General features: G+C 40.9%; 1 protein-coding gene and 1 long non-coding RNA gene across 6 annotated transcripts in view; one reads left to right on the top strand and one right to left on the bottom strand.

Moving 5' to 3' along the window:
- Positions 1 to 20,085, top strand: part of LOC142472072 (histo-blood group ABO system transferase-like) — a 178,775-nt gene that overhangs the window by 23,512 nt on the left and 135,178 nt on the right. The window contains exons 2-7 of one of the 2 annotated variants that reach the window (XM_075578792.1): positions 6,428 to 6,503; positions 9,001 to 9,060; positions 12,174 to 12,230; positions 14,198 to 14,254; positions 14,792 to 14,827; positions 18,895 to 19,029. In XM_075578792.1, coding sequence (XP_075434907.1) covers positions 6,428 to 6,503; positions 9,001 to 9,060; positions 12,174 to 12,230; positions 14,198 to 14,254; positions 14,792 to 14,827; positions 18,895 to 19,029 — 421 coding nt within the window. The remainder of the gene's footprint in view (positions 1 to 6,427; positions 6,504 to 9,000; positions 9,061 to 12,173; positions 12,231 to 14,197; positions 14,255 to 14,791; positions 14,828 to 18,894; positions 19,030 to 20,085) is intronic. The other variant, XM_075578791.1, reaches the window with a different exon arrangement.
- The window catches only part of LOC142472078 (uncharacterized), a 172,124-nt gene that overhangs the window by 48,911 nt on the left and 103,128 nt on the right, over positions 1 to 20,085 (bottom strand). The gene's annotated exons all lie outside the window — the stretch shown is intronic.

Below are 20,085 nucleotides of genomic sequence, written 5' to 3'. Positions count from 1 at the left end.
ATTAGGCCTACCGTGATGTTGTGGGAGGGGTTAACCCCTTAGTTACCTTAGCACTAGTAACCGCTATGGTAACGAAAGGGTTAACCCATCCTGGGGCAACTACTCCCTTCACCCACCTCCTCTCCCCCCAATACACATTACAAACAATACATTGAACAACCTTCCCCCACATACCATCACTATGGTAATTAAGGGGTTAACCCCAATCCCGCTACCCACCCGGGAGGCATGTCCACTCTCCCTGGGGCAACTACCCTCCCCCTACCCATTAATTACCCAAATAATAAAGACATTCAAATTCAATGGGAACATTTTTTCCCATAAACCCGCGGGCAGCTGCAGACGTTGGGCTCGCTTTCCGGGGGGGTGGGCCCAACAAACATCCAACTCTGACAGCAGAGGAGATGGTAGCGGGGGAACATACATACATAAATACAAGCCAAGCTGCAGTAGTAACGGGGTATTAAAATGCATCATATGTTCCGGTTTTGAAATGGCTGTTCCAAGAGGTTTTACTCACCTCTTCGGGACACCAGGACAACCGCTCAACCTCATGGTCACCTTCAATAGTAACCACAACAAAAAGATAACAATTGACACAGTTTGGTGCAACATTAGTATTACCACACAGAGCACACCAATGTTTCATATGTTAAATCACTGCTTACATTTCCGTTGTACAATGGAAACTAATCATAGTAATTAGATTAATAAAGAGAGCAATTACAATTTAATTCCTCATTTAACCCTTTTGGTGGAAATACACACTTGAAAACGAGAGGTAGCTCTCAATGTATTATTTCCTGGTAAGACCTTTTTATAAATAAATAGTTTCAAGAGTATCAATCTAATAGGTTTCTCATTTATGAAGTGAATGAACCCTATCCCCACCTCTTGCTGGTATATCCACCCATTCCAAAATGTGCCATTTAACTTGGGAAACATGTTTATGCCAATAAAAAAATGATTACCAACAGACGTCTTTCTCTTTTAATTGTGGTTTGGTTCAAAGTTCTTCATGCCCGATTAATGTTTAAACACTTTGTTTAATTGCTCGTCATCTGCCCCACACAAGCTAACCAACAGGGCATTTTTACAGGTAAACAATCAATTTACTATCATGTGGCAAAGGTCTTTATTGTTATTTTAGTGCCCTTAGATTTTGTTGCCACTAGCAGAATCAAATATGCTAATCTACCATAGTTTTGATGCCCATATACATGTATCTCCTAGCAGAATTGGTATATGGTGAAAATTCACAGCTGTTCCCAACAGATTGTTAATATACACTATTGTTTTGCCCCACAAAGGCTTTATTTTCCTACAGTGCCAGATGCAATGCATGAAGTCTGCCTTAATATGTCTACCAGGTGAATCCGGATTTGCTTTACTGACAATATGCGCTGAAATAAATGCTTTTTTGGAAAAACTTGAATTGTGTTTCCCACAAGTCAGCTGAGAGAATGCAATTTTTTTAATGTTGTTGTAGCCATTAAACATGATGTCAATATTAATAATATCTGGAAATTCCATGACCCAATACATTTAACAAGTCTGATTTCTCTCTGGCTTCCTTAAATAGGTCACTACCCATAGAGGTAGAATAACTTCTCGGAGTATAAAGTCTTAAAGCCGTATCTAACTTATTAGCAAGAAGAGGGTTTGGTGTGATGGAGTCATTTAAAAATATAGTATCTACATTGTAAATACATAAAAAGCTCTAATAGATATAGTAAACTTTTCCTTAAGAAAATCAAACGATGGAATACTTAAATGTAATTTGTCTTTAAAGGCATAAATTGAGGATAGAACAAGAGACAGGGGGTGCCCAATGCTACATCCAATTGACAAAACATATATGATGAAAAGTATAAAGTAAAAAGTATTTTACTTTATACTTTTCATCATATATGTTTTGTCAATGGTATGTAGCATTGGGCACCCCCTGTCTCTTGTTGTATACCATTGCCACGCTCAGTAGCTCTCTGGTTGACATAAATATATATTCATCATGTGGTGGGTGTGGGAGTTTGAGCTTGCTGGGAATGTGTGTTAATAAATTGAGGATAGACCTGTTTTGGCCCAGTCTCTGTATGGTACGTCCATGTCTCCTCCCAAGGAAATCAGGATTGCCTCTAAAAGGCAAATGAAGCATGTAATTAGGATACAACTTTAATCTGCATCTATACATTTTCAAGGCTCTCGGTAAATAATAAAACAAGATGTTATTGTAATTATCTCCAGTCAGAGATCCCTATTTTATATAAAGAGCCTCAAACCCACCTTCAAATAACACAGGGAGAGAGACCTGGGCACAAAAAGACCTGAGCACACTTGGGATATGCGCTAATAGGAATAATGCATTATTACGTATTTAACTAGAACGCCCTCTCCCAAGCCATATTTCAGGGTCTGGAACTTCTGGACGAATCCAACGTTAGGTCGAATGTGCGAATAGTGACCAAGCAGTGAATAAACGCTATGTTTGCAGCAAAGACGAATGTTGGTGAATAATTTGCACACCTGTATTAATAAATGAATGTGATAGGGAAAGCAGTAGAAGTTGAAGCATGCCAGATTAAACTCTTCTATTTTTGGAAAATTGGCCTCTACGAGGTCTTTGTGTGCCAAGTCTACTAATCTGGATTTATTTTTTATTTTTATTATTCCAGCCAAAGTCCGTAAAAGTCTTATTAATAAAAGCTAGGTCTTTTCTTTATTTAGTAACAGGGGAAGCATATGTGAAACATTTATCAGGTTGGGAAATGAGTTCATTTGTAATAGGGCAATGCTGCCTAATAAAAAGAGTGGGAGAGATTTCCAATATTCCAGATCCTTTTTAATCTTAACAATAATTGGTTTACATGTAACGCATAAAGCTTACATAGGGTACGTGCGACTACTATGCCTAAGTACTCTATAGAACCCTGCATTGATTGAGATAGATTACATCGGGGTCTTGGCAGAGAGTCCCAGACTTGTATCCTGATAGAAATACACTTTGGGGGAAAGAGGAAGGAAACTTTACTCCAACAGCACTGATTAAGGAGTATATCAGATGAGGGTGCTACCTGAGGATTAGGGTGTTTTCCATTTCTTCTAAAAGATTGAGACTTTGTTTTATTTAAATATTCCTCCCATTTCTGTCCTGTAGTCTTAAAACTAAAACTAAAACTAAAACTAACATAAGTCTCTGAAACGTGCCTGCTTAGGGACACACTTTTCGCTATCTTTTTTCCTTTTAGAAATTGTGTATGCCATCATTTCCCCTCATAATGCATCTTTTAGCTGATTCCCAGAAAAATTCTGGCTAAGATCCTTTTGTCCATTTTTTCTAATATACTGCAACCATCATTCTGGGAGATAGATTCCTAATGTCAAATTATTCAACATTTTAGATGGGGAAGTCCAACTTCCCAGAGAAGAATGATTTCCTATGCATTTTGAGGTAAACCAAATGGGAGCGAGGTCTGATATGAGTATGTTTTCCACCTTAGCCGTAATAATCTTAGGTAAAAGAGATGAATTTATCGGAAAATAATCCAATCTGGTCATGTTTTTATGTGCTATAGATAAACATGTAACATCTCTTTCCAAAGGAAATAGTGATCTCCATGGGTCAATAAGTCCAAACTCATTTCTCAAATAGCTAATGTGGAATGGTTGCTAAACAAGTTTACTCCGTTTCTTGGAAGAAGGTGGGCTGAGGATGTTATCCAAGAGTCATCAACTGAGTTAAGATCTCCACCCAGAATTAGATGACTGCTATATACATTGGGAGCATATAATTTGATTTTAAGTTACTGATTCATTAAAAAGGTTCCCTTGCACAATTAGCCATCTATCATCTGGGCACCCCATAGGTTTGGTAAATGTAAATGGTGTTCCTATTTTAACCAGAGCTTGTCGTTATATGAGGCAAAATAACAGGACAGTACCTACTCTCTGTTTAGATCATTATTCGCCAGTTGCGTCTCATGCAAAAAGGCGAAATCTGTTCCAATTCTCTTTAGATGCTTGAGAATTTTCCTCCTGTTTACTAGGGAATTAATTCCTCCCAGATTCCAGGAGGTGAACCTCATAATGTATGTTGAATTATTCATAGTAATATACATAATTTTTGGCACTCCTTACCTAGGCTGGCCCCGAATGGCAGACAACTTTACAACATTACGATTTACAATTCGGCAGAACGACCCAGGACAAATTCTGTAGGTGTGATAAAAGTTAGACAACAGAATGCATAACTGTTTGAAAACTCTAACAAAGACAAACAACTTCCAGATAATAAAGCCTGAAAGGAAGGTTATGCCCGTCTTGTTCCAATATAGACCTTGAAAATTCGAGTTTTTTCCTTTTGGAGTCAGAGGAAGACCATTTTAAAATATAATTTAGTACCAGTAGAGACATCGGTCCCCTCCTGTGAAACTTTTAATCCGTCACCAAAGCCTATGAGAAAATCTTGTGCTATTTTATGTGTATGAAAAGTCTCAGTGCCGTCTTTACTGGAGGCTTTGAGTTGTGCTGGGTACAGCAAAGCGAACCTCAGCTGTTTTATCACCAACTCAGAGCAAACTTGTTGAAATCTTTCCTTTTCTTGGCCAGATCTGTGGAAAAGTCCTGAAAAATAGAGGTTTAACAGTTTCTGACCCAAAATTCTGGGACTTTCCTAAAGAATCTCATTAGGCCAATGTTGTCCTGAAAATCCAAGAATTTTGATATCACTGGACTTGGACGATCCTCACTTTTCTTTTCCTAGCCTAACCGGTACGTCCATTCTGCTTTCGGTATATAAATCTATCCAGATTTACAGTCCAGAAGACGCAAGTGATTGTATATAGGCAGAGCTGGACTTGCGCATAAGCCAACTAAGCTACAGCATGGTGCCTTACAATATGAGGGGCCACAGAAATAGAAACAAATTCATGCATTTCAAGCTTTAAAATCAGATGATAAATAAAGAAGATATGGGAAAAAGAAGATTCTCTTTAAATATGGACATTTTCATTCGAATACGACCATAAGCCTCATGTGCATCGCAAGTGACAAACTTCGTAGCTTATCATTTGATGACATCATCAATAACTTTGCACTCCAAAAATCACGAAATAAAATATTTTTAATATTAAAATGAATGCAATGGGCAAACACTGTTCATTTTAGCTTTACACCGTAATCTTTGTATATAACAATGCTGGTATAAAGCTTTCATTCATTTCAGTTTCATGTTTATATTTTCAATGGTCAGAATAATAAAGCTATTTCTAATTTTTTGGGACCTCTTAACCGTGACATGGCTTAGAGCCTCCGAAGGTCAAAGTCCAGCCCTGTATATAGGTATATAAGGAGTCTGTTGTAACCACCTATCTTCCACCTTACAAAGGGAGGTTAATCCACCTGAAACATTTTGTACACTTTTCCCTGTATCTAATATGTGAATAAAGTAAGCAGACATTGCTCTGGTGGCAAGATAGCCTCTTGTGCGGTTGTTCTTTACTGCAAACATTTGATTTCGTGCGATGCTTGAACCGACCAGCACGAGGAGCCGTGAGGAAACATAGCATCCATTTATTAGTATTTTTGTGTGCCGATCGCAACGTTTTTTCAGTATAATGTAAGATTTGTACAGCTAGATTCTAGTATGATACAGCATCAACCAATATTAAATAAAATGCTTTTTAATTAATGTGTCTGTAGATGTTTAGGTGGTAACTCACACCTTCATCAGGACTGGAGTTAACACGAAAATATCGACAGACTCATTAATTAAAAAGCACTTTATTTAAGACTGGTTGGTGATGTATTGTACTTGCATCTGGTATTATTTGCAGCTGCTGCCTATGTGAGCACTCTGTATGATACACAGTAGCCAGGTTTGGACTGTGAGGACTAAGGGGCCTATGCAGAGAGCAGCGAATTTAAAAATTGGCGAGGGTAATAAAAAGTAGCTTTTTTGGAGAGTTTTATTCTCCATATGCAGAAATGTGCGAAATCTGCAATTTATAGCATGAATGCATGTGGCGAGTTTAAAATGGAAATTTTCCTTTCCTATAGCCGGCGAGCTCCAGCTTCTTGCCAACTTTTGTTGGCGGAGCAAATTGTAGAAAATCGCGCCATTTTATTGGCGCGAACAGCCGCTAGATGCCGTTCGCGCCTTTCTGAATTAGGATATTTTTAAAACTGGCGAGATGTAGGTTCTCGCCAGCCGCACGGCGAGATTTACAAATAGAAAAAAAAATGGCGCGTTTTTCGTAACTCGCCATTTTCTGCTGTTTTCTGCGCGAATTTCTCAAAAAAATGGCGAGATTTACTTTAGCGCTGCTCTCTGCATAGGCCCCTAATAAGTTGAGAAACATCTGTAATTATAGCATTTGTACAGCTAACACTTTGATGCTTTTATTTCTCTTTGACTTTGTCACTATTACAGGGGAAAAGTTTGGTCGAAAGAAGTGTTGGCTTTTCACCATTTGTTTGGCTCTACTGTTCATCTTTTCATTAAGCTGGTGAGTTTATACATCAATGATATTATTTAGACCTAGATCCTGCACAGTAGGGCTCTTCAACTAGTTTCCTACTGGCCACACTTGATTTGGTCTTTAGACTCTCTGCTAGTTTCATACTTGTTTCTTAGATAGTTAAGTGCAGTTTTTCACACTTAAACTCCCTTGCAAGTTACTGTAATGTTAATGTAAATGGTAAAGATTATATACTTGCTTCCAACAAATACTTCAAGAAAGTATTAATTCTCTATTACAGGCCAGGATTTACTAAGCTACGATTAGGAGTATACTTGCCGTAACAGCTATTGATTTGCAAGGCAATACCCCATATCAGATCTTAGTGAATCTCCCCCAATAGTTTCTGACCCCGGTACATTAAAGTGACTGATCACTCTCCTCTGTATTCAGTATTTATGGCCTGATAAGTACCAGCAGAGGCTGTTTGACAAGGACCTTTAAACTCTGGCTCAGCAAAACGCCAAGACCCGTGGCTCTACTCTTCTATCTCTTTATATAGTTACCTTACAATTATGGCGGTTAATATTTCTACTTAATATCATGAAATCAGTAAGCTTGCGGATGCTAATATTTCTCTAATGGAATATGCGGAAAGTCACTGCAAGATGATCAAATGTTACTCCCGTCATTCCTCACTCTTCCCACTGATGATGGCTGCATAACATTTAAATCTGTTAATCTTTCCACCAAGCGTCTTATTTTCAGGGTTATTAAAACTACAATTAACTCAGTGATTCAATGCGTCACCCTGCAGAGCAGGTCTTAAAATCCTATTTTGATAATTGTCTCCCAGGGCAATAAATCGTCATATGAAAGGTGAAACATTATACACACTAAGGGGCCTATGCACTAAATGTTAATTTAAAAAAAAATCGCCCGGCCATTTAAATTGACGTTTTTGTGAGCGTTGCTATCACGGTTTTCAGAAAGCCTCAATTACCTTTGATAGCAAAATTCACAAAACGGGCGAGTAGCCAGCGGCGTGAAGAGCGACCGTCTGAAAGGGTCTCACCCGGCGAGTTCTTTCTGCTGCAGAGAGAGAGCCCAAACTAATGTTTTTAAATATACATTTTATTACTAGTGTAGATGAGCAGGGGGTCTCTAGAGCAGAACCACGTTGATTTCAGGTCTCAGGACCCCATGCTTCCCGAGATACAGGCCCCGTTATGGGGTGCTGGTTTTATGTGGGGGCAGCGGGTCCCCGCTGGCCTGCGGTACCAATCCTGTACATTGCAATAAATACATCTCCCACCAAACACATACAGTACAGTAATGGGCAAAATAACTACAGCTGAACCCCGTTATAACGCAGTGCTCGGGGGCCACAGAATGAGACCGAGTCATAACCGGGATCGCGATTTAAAAAATAAATAAATTAAAATGGCCACCGCGATCAGGTAGTATGGGCCAGGGGGGGGGGGGGAGGTAGAGTATGGGCCAGGGGGAGGTTAGGTATGGACCAGGGGGGGTAGAGTATGGGCCGGGGGAGTAGAGTATGGGCCAGCGGAGGGAAGAGTATGGGCCAGCGGAGGGTAGAATATGGGGCGTGGGGGGGGTGTTAAGTATGGGCTTGGGGGGGGGGGTTAAATATTACAGTATAAGAATTACAGTACCTCTTCAACAGCCCGCAGGGGGGGCCTCCGATCGGTCCACAAGGGGGATCACTCACGGTCTAGTAGGGGCCTGGGGGGTGGCGGGGGATGGTGGGGGGAGATCACTCCCAGTCCGGTAGGGCCCGGGGGGGGGTGAGATCACTCGCAGATTGGTAGGGGGTGGGGGGGAGATCACTCACAGTGACACACAAACGACACACAGATATACACTGAAACAGGGACACAGACACAAAAGAGACAAACACAGGGTATACAGGTAGTTCTCGCTATCCAACGTTTCACTTTACAACGAATGGCATATCCAACGCTTTACAATGCAACCCTACGGGACGTTTTCAACGCTGGAATGTGCCACTGATTAACATGGGACTCACTTTACAACTGTTTCACTATCCAACGCTAATACCAGAACGGGTTCTGTTGGGTAACCGAGGACCGCCTGTACACACCAGTACAGGGAAACACAAATACAGTACAGTTAGGTATTTACGTACGCATGTAGTTCGAATAAGCAGCTGCACAGCTGGGAATATTCAAACATGTTTCTCCCGCCTGTGTAGTTGCTTATATTAGCTACTAGTCCCCACCCATGAGGAAGGCCCTGATTGTCTCTCCACTCCTTGCTGCTATTTACCAAGCTATTTCAGAGTTTTTTTCTGACACACAGTGTCATCGACAGTGACACGTGACCAGGAGCAGGGCCGGGCCCCCTGACTCACCGGGCCCGGGACACCAAACCTGGCTGTCCCCCCCTGTCGGTAGCCCTGTTTGCAGTACACACAACATTTGGTGGCCATTTTTATTTCTATCAGTGCTGGACAATAGTGCAATGGTGCACCTCATTTCTCATGGATACCATCTCATTCTAGGCATCTCTTCATAGACAGTGAATGGCATCCCAGGGCCATGTTTCCGTGCAAAGCAGTGGGGTGAGTAGTTTTAGTTTTAAGTTTCAGGAGTACTATAAATTATCAAATACTCTTAAATTATGTAATAGTTACCGTACAAATATTTCTATTTCATAAACACCTATCCTATCATCATATTACAAATATTCCAAAACTATATATTGTTATACTGTTATATGTAAGGGCCTGACAACCCTACTAATATCAGATAACAAGACATAAAATGCCCTTTATCAGTAAGCTTGAGAATGCTAATATTTCTCAAATAAATTACTGTATACTGAAAGTCACACATATTAACCTAAGTCATACATATTAACACAAAGGATCCCTCTCAGATTTGAGGAAAACGACGAAAAAATAACAAATAGTTTAATACATCAAAAATTATCACACTCAATGGTTAAAATAGATACTAAAAAATTTTTAAATCCCCATATTGGAGCGAGGGGATAGAGTCAATTACTGATTATTTTACTACTGACAGTCAGTAGTCAGAGACTCTAAATTCCCTCCTGCGTGCGCAAAGGCTGATGGTGTCAGTGTTACTAGTTAAGTTAATGTTTAAACGAATCGCTGCATATATTATTTCCCATCAGTGAACTCAGTTCATTTAACTGCTCGCATAATATTCGTTTAGAAACAACCATTAAAGCAACTCTAGGGTTTGCAACTTATGTATAAATACTGCACATATATTGTATCAAAGCTGATACTGTGTATAGGTAATTCTCTAGGGAATAATGGTAAGTATGAATCAGGTTTTTGATGCCAAATGCATGTCCCATAGAAAACCAAAAGGAACAACTTTCGATTCAATGAAACCTATACCAGCTGGTCAATTATCCATGCAAATTACCAATGTATCTGCATCACGGCAGACTGCACAGTAGTAGTAAATACGCAATCTTATATGTCGGTATTATGCTGCAGATGATTGCAGCTGTTGTCCCAGACTCATAAGGGTGTGCGGTCTGCAAGGTTACACACACATGTTTATACCGAAGATGGCACCAATAGCATTTAAGAGACTATAGATATTGCTAAATTTAGCGTGTATACTTTCGAGTTTATTTAGTCTTGGGACTTCACTTAATCCCTGCCTGTGTGTATATGTGGTATTACCTTGTACTTTACTTTGATAACTATTGAGGTCGGACAAGAGAGGTACGCTTTGTTTATAGAGGGGAATACCTTGCAGACCGCACACCCCTTATGAGTCTGGGACAACAGCTGCAATCATCTGCAGCATAATACCGACATATAAGATTGCGTATTTACTACTACTGTGCAGTCTGCCGTTATGCAGATACATTGGTAATTTGCATGGATAATTGACCAGCTGGTATAGGTTTCATTGAATCGAAAGTTGTTCCTTTTGGTTTTCTATGGGACATGCATTTGGCATCAAAAACCTGATTCATACTTACCATTATTCCCTAGAGAATTACCTATACACAGTATCAGCTTTGATACAATATATGTGCAGTATTTATACATAAGTTGCAAACCCTAGAGTTGCTTTAATGGTTGTTTCTAAACGAATATTATGCGAGCAGTTAAATGAACTGAGTTCACTGATGGGAAATAATATATGCAGCGATTCGTTTAAACATTAACTTAACTAGTAACACTGACACCATCAGCCTTTGTGCACGCAGGAGGGAATTTAGAGTCTCTGACTACTGACTGTCAGTAGTAAAATAATCAGTAATTGACTCTATCCCCTCGCTCCCATATGGGGATTTTTAAAATTTTTAGTATCTATTTTAACCATTGAGTGTGATAATTTTTGATGTATTAAACTATTTGTTATTTTTTCGTCGTTTTCCTCAAATCTGAGAGGGATCCTTTGTGTTAGCCTTAGGTTAATATGTAAGACTCTTATGGCAAAGTATTAGAGTGCAGTAAAGTGGGGTCTTTTCTCTATATCTTTGTGAGATCTCGTAGCCACGTATGACTTACCTCTATGCACCTACAGTACTTAACATTGGACTTTAATATTTAGGTGAGCGGTTACATTTCTCTTATAATACTGAAAGTCACAGCAAGATTATCACATGTTACTCCTGTCACTCCTCACTTTTCCTGCTGACGATGGCTGCATACAATTTTAATCCCTTAATCTTTCCACCAAGTGTCTTATTACCAGGGTTCTTAAACTCCAATGAAATTAATTATGCAATGAGTGAGACTGCAGAGCAGGTCTTAAAATCCTATTTTGATAATTGGCGCCCAGGGCAATAAATCGGCATATGCAAGGTGCCAAGATATAGGCACTAGAATGAAAGCTGGGATTTCCCATTCCCACATCAAAGCTGCTGCCATTACCACTGGGCATCCTGAGCTGAACCGCATCATTTTTTTGCTGTGGCCCTTCCATTTCCTTCCTTCCTGGTTCCCAAAATACACACAGGTTTTATTGCCAGTGTTCTTTCTTCCTGGACATTTTAAGATGGTCGCTGTAGCCATCCAATACGAAGCTGCCATTCCATCCTTCTCATGACATTATGGCTTTCTACTGGCTCGCAGCACAAGCAAGATTTGGCGGCCATTTTGATTTCCCTAAAGGGGTAGAAGACCCCGGCAACTAAACTGGGAGGTTCTATTAAAAAAAAAAAGTGGGGGAAATGCTGCTTTAACTTGCTATTGTTCTTTTTAACCTTTAATTAATCTGTATGATGCTCAGATCGGTTACACAAGAGTAATAATTAAGATGCCCTGGCTCTCTATGAATAGTTGCAGCAACGTGGGTATAATTAAAATGAAGAACAACCAATGTTTACGTCTAGCCAAACAGCGGCTGAATTGTGAGTTTCCCACACAGAAAGAAGTAACACCATTTTTTTTTAATTTTCAGTACCATTTCTCTTTTTTATTTATATATGTAGTTTTACTATTTTGTTAGGTACAGTAGTTTTATTTTAGAAAGCCTTTCCCACATACTATTTGCACATCCCTAAATATTGCTTGCATTGTTTTAAAATAGAGTCCAAAGACCTTCGTCCCAATGTTTAATAAATGTATATCTATTCACTGTACTACCACTTTTATTAAACCACTTCAACTTTATCAGTGCTGGACAATAGTGCAATGGTGAACCTCTCATTTTCATGGATATCATCTCATTCTAGGCATGCCTTGATAAACAGTGAATGGCATCCCAGGGCCATGTTTCCACATGCAGTGGGGTGAGTAGTAGTTTTAACTCTCCTCCTGTATCTCACTATGTCCTCCTTATTGCTTTTTCTGTTTATTGTTTCTTTGCTCCTTGGTGAATGTCCCTGTTCTCTCCAACTTCCCCACTGCACCATTATTTATACACCTCGCTCCCAACAACCCTAAAAAAAAAAACATCCACACAAATATTCACACCCTCTATCTACTCCTTCCTGCTGCTGGGGATCTCCCCTAAGCCTGAACCCAGCCATACACACCTGATCTTACCCACGCCTCCCTGCCATCTCTCCCCCTGTAAATGTTGTTAACCTTTTCATTTAACACTGACTAACCTTAAAACTTGCCCCACAAATCAAGCATCCCAAAAGCCTGCATTCATGGCTACTGTCCCACAGTCACTTATACCACCCATTGTGGCCAAGCACACCCATCTACAGCACTGATTCCCTCACCTGCTGTCTTTAAGTTTCCCCACAAACCTCTTAGATTGTAAGCTCTTCGGGGCAGGGATTTCCTTTCCTATTATCTGATTTTTGCTGCACTTATTGTATTTTTAAAATTCCCTGTACTGTATTCTTTGTGAAGCGCTGAGTACACTTTTGGCGCTATATAAATAAAGACATACAATACAATACAACTTTCAGGTGTACTGCAAATGAGTTAATACTTTTAAATTATGTTAAAAAAAACTATGGTTCCAAACAGGCATATAATTAGGTTTATCATTATATATATATATATATATATATATATATATATATATATATATATATATATCAACACAGCGCACCAGAAGTGAGTATCCAAATAGGTATATTACAGCGCATAGACAACATGTATCAGAAACGTACATTTAAAATAATACAAATGCGCTCAGCTGTAGATACAGAAAGGAATGAGTCCGTAGATGAAATTCAGACATATATTGTATGTAATTGTTACTATAGCAGCCTGAATGGTTTGATGCCCCTTATAATTATAGAAAGTGACATCATGGACCGTACACAACACAACAGCAGAATCAGCCATTGTTTTGATTAAATCAAGCGTGAGAAGGGGACGGGGCTATAGTGCTATTTCACACGCGGAAGAGCGCCCGTCAGTGCAATAACATGGCTTCACATGTATCACGATTCCAAAGCTGGACCTGGATGGAAATCAGAGTATCGAGGACCAGGAGCCAAGTAGCAACCCTTGTGTCAGAAGAACACAACAGTGTGTACTGTAGCCACACTAATTTTATGCCATGACCTCAATGATACAAAAAGCTGCCCTGTTGATCCCACTGGGGAGAGTAGTATGTATGTCTTTATTTATATAGCGCCATTAATGTACATATCGCTTCATAGTAGTAATACACGTGACAATCATATAAATAACAAATAATACAAATAACAGAACATGGGAATAAATGCTTCAGACATAAAAGTAAAATTTAGGAAGAGGAGTCCCTGCTCCGAAGAGCTTACAATAGAATTGGTAGGTGGGAAAAACGTACAGAGACAGTAGGGGGCGTTCTGATAAGTGCGTCTGCAGGGGGCCAAGCTTTATATATCAGGTGTATAGTATTAGCCACGGTGCTACTCATATGATTCTTTAAGCAGGTGTGTCTTAAGCTGGGTCTTAAAGGTGGATAGAGAGGGTGCTAGTTGGGTATTGAGGGGAAGGGCATTCCAGAGGTGTGGAGCAGTCAGTGAGAAAGGTTTAAGGCGGAAGAGGGCTTTAGATACAAAGGGGGTAGAGAGAAGGCAATAGTCGGGATGGTGCATAGTGAGAAATCAAGGCTGAGATGTAAGGAGGGGCAGAAGAGTGTAAAGCTTTATAAGTGAGGAAGAAAATTGAGTGCGAGATGCGGGATTTGATAGGAAGCCAGGAGAGGGATTTCAGCAGGGGAGACTCTGAGACAGATTTAGGAAAGAGTAGAGTGATACTGTAGTGAGTAGTGAGATGCACTGTACCGTTTACTGTCTCTTCTCAGCCACAGCACCAACAATACCGAATACCTGGACCAATTCAAAGAAGTGAAGCTCCAGAGGTAAAGTTTTTCCTATAGAATGAATGAGTGGAATTATTAACCCTGCTACTGCTAACAAGCGGTACTCCTGAGTATCTTATCACACTCCCTTGATTGTGGATCCTCCATATAAGTTGCGGGCATATAAAATGTTAAATATTGACACTGGAGAAAATATTCTACCGATATGTAAGGGTTTTATTTTTATATATTATATTCTTTACAGGTAGAAAAACATAGAATTCTGAATGAGTGATTTGATTTCTTTCATTTTTTTAGTACTGAGGTAACAAATCCCAATTAGAAGTTAATAGTTAGAGTAACAGTTACTAATTGCAGCTCTCCACCTCCATGACTGGGCGCCTTTGAATCCCTCTTTGGCACACAATTCTCCTTAGTTCTAATGATCTCTCCACATAAAGTATACAGTATTTGCTGTTATTTTATGTGGGAAATTAAAAAAATCAATATACTGCCAGAGTTATTAGATTTAGTTGTAATTTTAATTGAAGTCAAAGACAAAACAATATTCTAACCTCTTCTTTAATCTGTTTTCAGATTGTTGTATGAAAAGCCTGAGACCCTCAAACCACCGTGAGTTTTATTTATTTTTTATATTAGATTTGTTTTTGCTGGCGTCAGATTAATCAGTACAGAGTTTAAAATATAATTTACAGCCTTAATGCTGCAGACAAAGCAATATCCTACATATGTTTTTTTTTAATAAATCAGTTTTGTACTAAGAGAAAATACTTGTAGCATAAAAAAAAAACTCTGTAATTTTTTATGTATTATAATGTAACAAGCAGTTTTTGTTTCTATAACCACCATTTACAAAGTCACATCCCCTTCCTCTTCTGAAACAGGCTCATCCCTTTTTGAGCCCTCTCTCTAGCATTGCACCAATTGTATCTAGTGACTGCCTGGTCACATGATCTTCCCCACAGAACTTTGCATCTTGGGTCCTCTTCTGCTGCACTGACAGCCATTTAGTGCAGGGGTGAGCATACTTTTTATGCTGATGTCACGATGGACGCAGTTATTAACAAATTTATATTTTGTGGATCCCAATTGAGCAGAACAAGTTGAGCAAAATAAACTGAGATTTATTCCCTTGATAGGCAAACACACAACAACTGCAGAATACACTTAACAATTACACTTACTGGTATGGGAACAGGGGATAATGTCCAGAAAGGTGCAAAGCACAAGAAGATTGTCTTTTAAAATGTAGTCTTTTTGCAAGGGCATAAATTGCCAGTCCAATCCTTCTGTCAACGTGCAAAGTCTTTTCTGGTCCGTTGGGGTTAATCAGATAACCCCCAGCAATCACAGTGTCCTAACGCAGAGTTTTGTCCTTGGTTCCGATGTAATAAGACTCTTTGCATTCCAGGAATGTGCTGCTGCTCTTCTCCGCTATTAGAAGCGTGTTGGAAATCCGCTCACATGGTATAATGACAAACGAAAGACAATGGCAATAGCCTGGGTGGCATGTATATATTGTTTGGAAGCCTATCGCCAAGATACCCACCCAATCCCCCTCGTGGGAAAGTTCTCATTCCCCAATACCCTACTTGCCCACAGTTTGGAGAGTGGGCACTCTAGGGATTTCCTGTTCACACAGAGCATGTGCGACAACGCCACCTTGGCTACTTAGCATAGGTGCACTCCCCTCTTTACCTGGCCCCTCTCAGACTGGAAGGGGGAACTCAAGATGTGAGCTAGCACAAATGGTAAACAGGATTTCCTATTTAGCATCTATCCTGGCCAATTTCACACCTCCTGACCCTGGGGCTTTGATATGCAACTTGACTCACAGGCGTCAGCCCAGCATGTTACCTTTGAAGCTTGCAGAGGAAAGTGACCCAGCTCATAGGTGTCAAAACATTTGGTTCTTGTGCATTACAAAGGCAGGCAGAAAAAATAGCATCCTGCCTTTTAAAACTGCAACAGAAAGGCACTTTATCAAAAATATATGTTTCACTTATGACAAAGTTATATTTTTAATATGTGTGTGCTTGTGGGGTTACACTGAGGCTGCACACCAAAAATCAGGGTGCTGCCTCACTCCGTTCCTGACTTAACAGTCTTAATGGAACGGCTCGTGTGATTCAGCACTGCAGGTAGAGACTAGTCTGCAAAAAAGGGGACAACAATGCATAGAAGGGAAAAATAAGACATGTACAGTGCATGAAAAATTAACCCCTTCATCCCCAATATGAAATAGGGGTAACCAGCTGAGCACACTGCCTTTATTAATGCGCTGTGTGTATGGCTGTGCATTGACAGCTGCTGAGCATGCTTCAAAGTCAATTTTGTTTGTCTCCCCAAGCGCCAAGCTTGGGAGAATGTACGTGCACAAAGGCATTCCTTTTGGGGGGGCATTCATCCACCTCTTAGCTACCTCCCTAACCTCTCCCCCCCCCCTTTTTTATACTTCCCCTCCCTTTTCTCCTTCTCCCATTTGCCTTTTTATTCTCCCTGCTCTTTGGCTTGTTGTCCCCAATGTCATCCAAACTGCTACCTACAGTATTATGTATTTTTTTTTTCGTTTTCAATGTTGTGTTTTCACTTTTTTTAAATTTTTTATTATTTCTGTACATTCCTAGTATGATTGATATAGTGGCAGCGACCCTTTCACTTGCAGAGGATTGCAGCGAAGCAGGTTGCCAGCGGAGGAGAGCTGGAACACAGCGCTAGTACAGGGCAGACACCAGAAGGAGGGGCGTTTGACATCACAGCGCTGGGGCGTGCTCCTCCCCGTACCTCCGAAGCCCCCGCGCGTGCGCACACACCATCACGTGGCTGCTACCTGCACTATCCTGTTCGGCCGCCCACGCACATCTTCGGCTGCCTGCCCGCACACATCTTCGGCTGCCTGCCTGCGCACATCTTTTTCGCCCTCCCGCGCACAGCGTCGGCCAGCCTGCGCACATCAGGGTTTTCCGCACGCCACCTGCGCCCCCCCTAGACAATTTTGCGCCTCGCTGCATTCAATCACAACACTCACACACACAATCACAACACAGACACAGCACACATACTCAATCACAACACACACAGACAACACACACTCATATCACAACCAACACAGACACAACACACACAGACACAACATACTCAATCACAGCACACACACTCAATCACAATACACACACAATACACACGCAATCACAACACACACAGACAACACACATACTCAATCACAACACCCACACATACTCAATCACAACACACACACAGACACAACACACACTCAATCACAACCAACGCAGACACAGACACAACACACTCAATCACAACCAGCACAGACACAACACACACACATTCAATCACAACCAACACAGACACAACACAGACACAACACACACACTCAATCACAACCAACACAGACACAACACACACACTCAAATCACAACACACACAGACACAACACACACTCAATCACAACACACACAACACAGACACAACATCACAACACGCACACAATCACAACCAACACAGAAACCAGGAGAATGGATCAATTGGCAAGGAGGTGGAGGGCGCGCGTCTGCGTGTGCGCTCGTCAGTCTGCTGGGCGATGTGTGCTCATCATCCCCAGCAGACCTTTTCAAGCGTTCAGGAGGCAGGTCTACAGACCTGACGTTAGGGATGGGTGTTGCTCTTCACACTACACTTTCACGAATGATTTCATTGGCTGCCGAAGTACCAGTGACGCTGCTGCAGCTTGAAAAAACAACTTGAGTTGTTTATGCAAACTGTAGCAAGCGTCAACTCCGTACTTCGGTAATAGCTGTTACCCTGAGAACTGATATTTACTTTAAACACTTTGTTTCGAACGTGCGTGCGCACGTAAGCGCACGCACGTCTCCAAGCAGGCACCCTGAATGAGGCCTCAGACAGAGACAGGAAGTGACAGTCTGGGAGTCACACAGAGAGACAGCCCAGGTGACAGGGAGAGGGGCTGAAGAGACAGCCTGACACAGATAGTGAAATAGGAGGCTTATAGGAGACTGTTAGCCAAGGAGAGAGAAGTGAGATACAGCTGCGTAACACATCTAACATAAGTGTGTTATGAGGAGAAGTGTCAACAGTAAAGAGAGATACAGGTACTTGCTGGGCTGTTAAAGGATGACCGGATAACAGACAGCTAGGAGGCCTTTTCCTGCAACTTGAGTATCCCTTACAAATTATACATGCACATCACAAATGTTTAACCCTTAACAGGCCTGCTAAGTTTGCCATGGGGGGCATAATGCCCCAGTAAATATATACACAAGTCTTGTCTGGTTTTATTCAAGGGATCCAATCATTGGTGTACTTAGGGAGGAAGGACACGGGCTCCGTCAAAGCACCTATAGAATGTGTAAATAGAAGGGTTACAATAGGATCCTGCCACGGGTGCATGTAGATGCCAGCAGTGTCCAGATATGCAGTATAGCAGAAGAATCAGCACTCGCACTGATCTTTCTAGTGTTTTTATTCAGGTGAATCGACATTTCGGTCACCAATGGGACCTCTCTCAACCGAAACATCAATTGCCCTGAACAAACACACAAAAAAGATCCATGTGATGCGAGTGCTGGTTCTTCTGCTATACTGCACAGGGTAGAGAGTGAGACAATGTTACTGATGTGACTATTTCCTATTCCTCATTGTAGGAGAACTGATGTGCTGATGATGACTCCCTGGCTTGCACCAATTGTTTGGAATGGCACCTATAACATTGATATACTGAATGATCAGTTCCACCAGAGAGGTGTCCGCATTGGTCTTACAGTGTTTGCTATTAAAAAGTAAGTTACAAGAATTGTGACTAGTAAACATACAACATTGTTGAATAATGGCGTATTTAGGTAAATACGGGTGGCTTTTTGTTTCTGCATCAGCTGTACTATCAATGTCTTTTCTTTTAACGAACTCCGTAACATTTACATTTTGATATCCCCAATCATAGGTGTTTTTTCATTTGTCATTTTTCTTACTCAGCGTTATGGGATGTCACACACTTCTGCAAAATCATTACAATAATTGTATCAGAGTATAAAACTCCAGATGTGTGGTTCTAATGAAGATCACAATTATGAGCCAAATGCCAATTTGTCTTATAATGCAATAAACGTAATAATCTTGTTTATTTTAATGGACCTGCTGCATGTAACAAATGCAAAGTGAAAAATTAGTGCAAACCAAAAAGCGCCAATATCTCAAAAATCAGCCAATAAGTGACATGGATACATAATTAGTGACAATACACAATAATAAACAACTAAAAAGTTCTGTGATAGTGTCCTGTAAAATGTCCAAAGAGCAGCCTAAAAAGTCCCACTGGGTGTCTGGCAAACAGTTAAATATATGCAAACAAAACAGACCTCTCTGGCGCTTAGGATCGTGAATACCACAAATGATCTTGTGTGGATTATCTGAAGAAAAACTTGGATCCTTGAAGCAATGTGTACCTCAAGAAATGGGAGACAAAAACACAATATATACTACAATATCACTGACGCTTTGGATCTCCGTTCGTCTGTGGGTGGATCTCCGTTCGTCTGTGGGTGGATCTCCATTCGTCTGTGGGTGGATCTCCGTTCGTCTGTGGGTGCTGGGTCCCTGTCATGCGGGTCTCACTCATAGTGCCGCCCCCTCCGAATCGCCACCACTCAGCAGCTCCCAGTGACGTCACCCAGCTCTTACTCCACTGCGGTGTCCGCGCTGTGCCACACTTCCTACGCGTTTCGAGACGCAAAGTCGCGGGTCTCTTCATTAAGGCCCATGACCTAGCTACTTGATGGGAGTAGGTTTTCAATTTTTACCCACGGCGGAGGAGTGCTTGACGGAGTCAACAGAAGTCA

This window comes from Ascaphus truei, chromosome 21, assembly GCF_040206685.1.
Source record: "Ascaphus truei isolate aAscTru1 chromosome 21, aAscTru1.hap1, whole genome shotgun sequence".
Classification (NCBI taxonomy): domain Eukaryota; kingdom Metazoa; phylum Chordata; class Amphibia; order Anura; family Ascaphidae; genus Ascaphus; species Ascaphus truei.
Note: the sequence above shows the minus strand (reverse complement) of the source record. Positions and strands in the feature narration are given on the sequence as shown.